Genomic DNA, 3,829 nt, shown 5'->3' on the forward strand with positions numbered 1-3,829 from the left:
GTGGGCTAACAGGTGAAGTCGCTGCCTGTGGCGCTGGCATCCCGTACGGGCGCCGGTTTGTGTCTTGGCTGCTTCACTTCTGGTCTAGCTCCCTGCTAATGGCCTGGAAAAAGCAGCAGAAGATGATCCAAGTGTCTGGGTCCCTGATGCCCACATGAGAGACCCGGATAAAGCTGCTGGCTTCAGCCTGGCTCAACACCGGCCGTTGTGGCCGTTTGGGGTGTGAACCAGTGGAGGGAAGACCTTTTTCTCTCTGTCCATCTCTCCCTGTCTCTCTGTAACTCTGACTTTCAAGTAAATAAATAAATCTTTTTTTAAAAAAGAAAGAATTAGAAGCTGCTTATTAAAAGCAAAAATGGTACTACAAACAATACAATTAACATTAATCTTAAGAATTGTTAATTTTTAAAAACACCGATGTGGCTGCATGTGCAGTAGCATTTCTTCTGTGTCTTTTTTCTCCATGCTAAACTTGAACTTTCCTTAGCAGCAGCAGCGTCTTTCACTAGAATGAAAGAACGAGAACGAGATCAGGTCTTGCTCCTGCTTCAGGCGTGCCCGCGTGGCCGTCATGGGTGAGAGGAGGTCCCTCTCTCGGTGCAGCACCAGGGCTTTCGGCGATCTGGCTGCTGTCCGTCACCAGCTCCTTCCCACGTCAGCCACCTGTCCGCCTCTCCGTCCTGATCCCGCTCCAGCTGCTTGTGTTTCCTGCAGTTCCTGGCCTTCTTGCTTCCATGCACACGGTTTTTCTGCCTGGGTAGCTAGTGCCTCCACGACTGGTCGTCCTGGTCTACCCATCGGACGCCTACTTTCTTTTCAGACTCCTGTCCGAGTGTCACCTCCTCTGATGCCCTCCCTGGAGAGAGATGTTTAGAGTTTTCATGTGACAATCACAGGTCAGCTGGGACCCTGCTCTGAATGGACTGTGAGGTATTTTGAATATTTGTCTGTGTCAGTGAGTGGCAAGGGGATGAGCGGAAAGGGGAGCAGTACCTTTGTTCTCTGGGGGAACCTGTGGTGGCATCTGGAGATGGTTGTGGTTGTAACACTTGGAGGAGGGTTGTGCACCGTGCTCCAGCGGGCAGGAGTCGGGGATGCTGCAGAACAGTTAACTGAGCAGAGCCAGCCCTGCGGCTCAGCGTGGTAGGAGCCCCAGTGCCAGTTTCGCGGGGGCTGAGAAGTTTGCCTACACAGGGGCCTTTCCTGTTAGACTGAGGGGAGCTCCCCAGGGTGAACTCTTACTCATCTCCTCTGTTTAGGGCCTGCCACTCAATAGGCACCCAAGCCTTGTCGAGAGAACGGACGTCTTCCACTTGTTCTGTCTCCTACCTGAAGTCTGTAGCACAGAAGCGAATTCAAAGCAGACGCCAATAAACACTCATTGATAAAAAAGAAAAACGCTTAACAGAAGAAACGAGTGAAGGGAGAAATGCAGCTGCTTTTACTTTGGTGACAAACTTCCCCCAGGGAGCCTGCTGCTCTCTGATCAAGTGAGCTTCTTCCCAGCCAACCACAGTTTCAGATGAGAAAGTCCCTCTCTGCTTTTCAGAACTGTTCTGGATAGAACACATGTTCTCCTTTTGTTTTCTTTTTTCTAGAGGTCTCACATATTTACTACTGAACCAGCCCACTGGTCACAGCCCTAATCAGACACGTCCAGCTATACAGATGATGGTGACAATCGAGACAGCAGAAATATGTGTGCCAGCCATTCATGTGCCGTTCCCCGTAGAGCCAGCTTGGTTCTTCTCCAATGTCTCCTCTTGGAGTTATACCTGATTTTATTACCAGTTTTCATCCAAATCCATTGTGGAATGGGGCGGGTTTTTTTGTTTGTTTTTTTGGCCAGGAATCTCTTGATTCTGAAGCTCTTGGGAGAAGACATGGCGAGGAAGAGTCAGGGACGCTCACCACGATGGCGGAGGAAAGGAGGAAGGTTCTCCTTCTCAACATCCGGGTCCCACAAAGGGAAAGTATGTGAGAGGATGGGCAGGGCAGGCCGCCCAGCAGAGGAATGGCTGGGGCGCATTCTGCACCTGCCCTGCGTGCCTGCAAGGGAGCGCAGTTTGGATAAGCATCTGCCGTGGGCTTCTCTGGAAAGTGCACTGCTTGAAACATCAGCAAACGATGATGCAAACTCCCCGCTGGGCTTCCTGGACCGCCTCTGCTGTCCCTGGCAAGGCTCGGGTGGGGGTGTTCCAGGTTGTAAATACTCAGGAGACATGGCCAGCTGGAGGGCTGGGGCAAGAGCTATGCAAAGGGCACCGATGGTTCTGGGTGTTGCTTCAGTTTAGGATTTCACCTCCCACACACCTCTTTGAAGAGTGGTTCATTAACAGGTTTTTGGTTTTCGCATTCTCCTCTTTTCTTGCCCAACTTCGGAAAGAGTTGGGGTCCAGTGGCCACCCAACTAACCAGCAGATAAAGGTGCAAGACGGGGAAAGGGTGCTTTTACAGGAACTTTGTCCACTTGATAATGAACTTTGCAGGCTTTGATCCTCAGTGAGTTCAGATGAAATCCTGGGCATGCAATTAACTGGAGCACCAAGAAGTAGAGTTTCTGCAGCCACAGATCCACACTGCTGGCCTCTAGCGCTCTAGGAAGCCTGCTCTGCTAGGACAGTGCCCAAGGAGTACTATCTCCCGGCAGATTCTTGATGGGATTGCAACACTTAGCACTGAGGGCAGGCAGTGTAAGCCCGTCAATGGTTAACCTCGGTGAACTTTCCCAGTGGAGGCTGTTTGTTCTAGTTGCTGCCATTCTGGTGACTTTGAGGAAATGGTGTGTGATTGTGTGTGTGTGTGTGACTTCTCCTTCTTCAGCAAATAGATTACAGGTGACGTCACTGTTATTTGGAAATGGGTGCGTCTGGATTGGACCGGTGCGCTGACAGAGGAGGATTAGGTTGTACAATGAGGATGTTGCAGGTGGTGCAACCATCAGGCCCTCTGCCAGCCTGCGACCCAGGTGGGCGCTGTTGGCAAAGGTCTACCTGCTCGTCCTACTGCCACTTTCACGCGAGTCTGTGGGACGCCATAGCGCTGCATCTGCAGAGGACTTTTTGAGATAAGGCTAGCTCTTTTAGAAGACCCAGTGGCAGCTTCTCGTGGGACCTCTTGGGGACCTGTGGACTAATATCTGCATCCTGGGAGTAGCGGTCTGTACTAGTCATCTCTGCTCTATGCCAGTTCTGCCAGCTTTCACGGTCGTGGGAGGGGACGGATGCGGTTCTTCAGGTAGCCGTCCTCAGACGCTGTTGCTGAAGCCGCGACGATGCTGTTTGCATGTTCTACTACAACTTGCTCTCCGGAGAAGCCAGAGTTCACAGGTTGTATTACTGTCTGCTCCACGGGCCAGGTCTGTCCCTTGATAGGCTGAGAGAGGAACAGCGCCATGGCTATGCAGATAGGTCTTAGATTCCCATCGGGAGGGAGTTTGTCCCCAGGGGACATTTGGCAGTATCAGAGACATTTTTGTGGCGACAGCTGGGGAGAAGGGTGCTATGAAAGCGTCAGTGAGTGGGGGGGGGATGTGCTGCATATCCTGCAAGGCCCCTGGACTCCCGTGTCCCCAGGTGTCAGGCGCGCTGAGGCTGGGAACCCTGGCGTTGACGGTGTGAAGCCTCTGCCCTGACTGGCTCGTCTGTTCATCCACTCGACCTGCAGCCCGGCAGGCCCACCCGGGGCCTTGCTTCTTGCACAGGATTCAAGTGTAGCTGCTTTTTCACCTCTAAACCCCGCAGACTATGCGGCCCGGAGTTGGAGTTAAACGTGGGCATGTTCCTCCTGATCCCTTCCCCACTGTCTCTCCCCTTTGGCCCAAAAAGTC

At 52.4% G+C, this 3,829-nt stretch overlaps 1 protein-coding gene across 1 annotated transcript; it reads right to left on the reverse strand.

The window, feature by feature from the left end:
* Positions 1-1,660: 1,660 nt before the first annotated feature.
* LOC127487839 (large ribosomal subunit protein eL39-like) lies at positions 1,661-1,885 on the reverse strand. The gene has a single exon (XM_089333570.1). The coding sequence runs from the start codon at positions 1,883-1,885 to the stop codon at positions 1,661-1,663; it is 225 nt and encodes a 74-aa protein (XP_089189696.1).
* Positions 1,886-3,829: the final 1,944 nt, after the last annotated feature.

Source organism: Oryctolagus cuniculus, chromosome 5 (genome assembly GCF_051225735.1).
Source record: "Oryctolagus cuniculus isolate XC-2025 breed Fujian yellow rabbit chromosome 5, ASM5122573v1, whole genome shotgun sequence".
NCBI lineage: Eukaryota > Metazoa > Chordata > Mammalia > Lagomorpha > Leporidae > Oryctolagus > Oryctolagus cuniculus.

Coding starts and splice junctions, on each gene's coding strand:
- LOC127487839 (XM_089333570.1), bottom strand. CDS start 1,885: ATGTCTTCTCCCAAGAGCTTCAGAATCAAGAGATTCCTGGCCAAAAAA.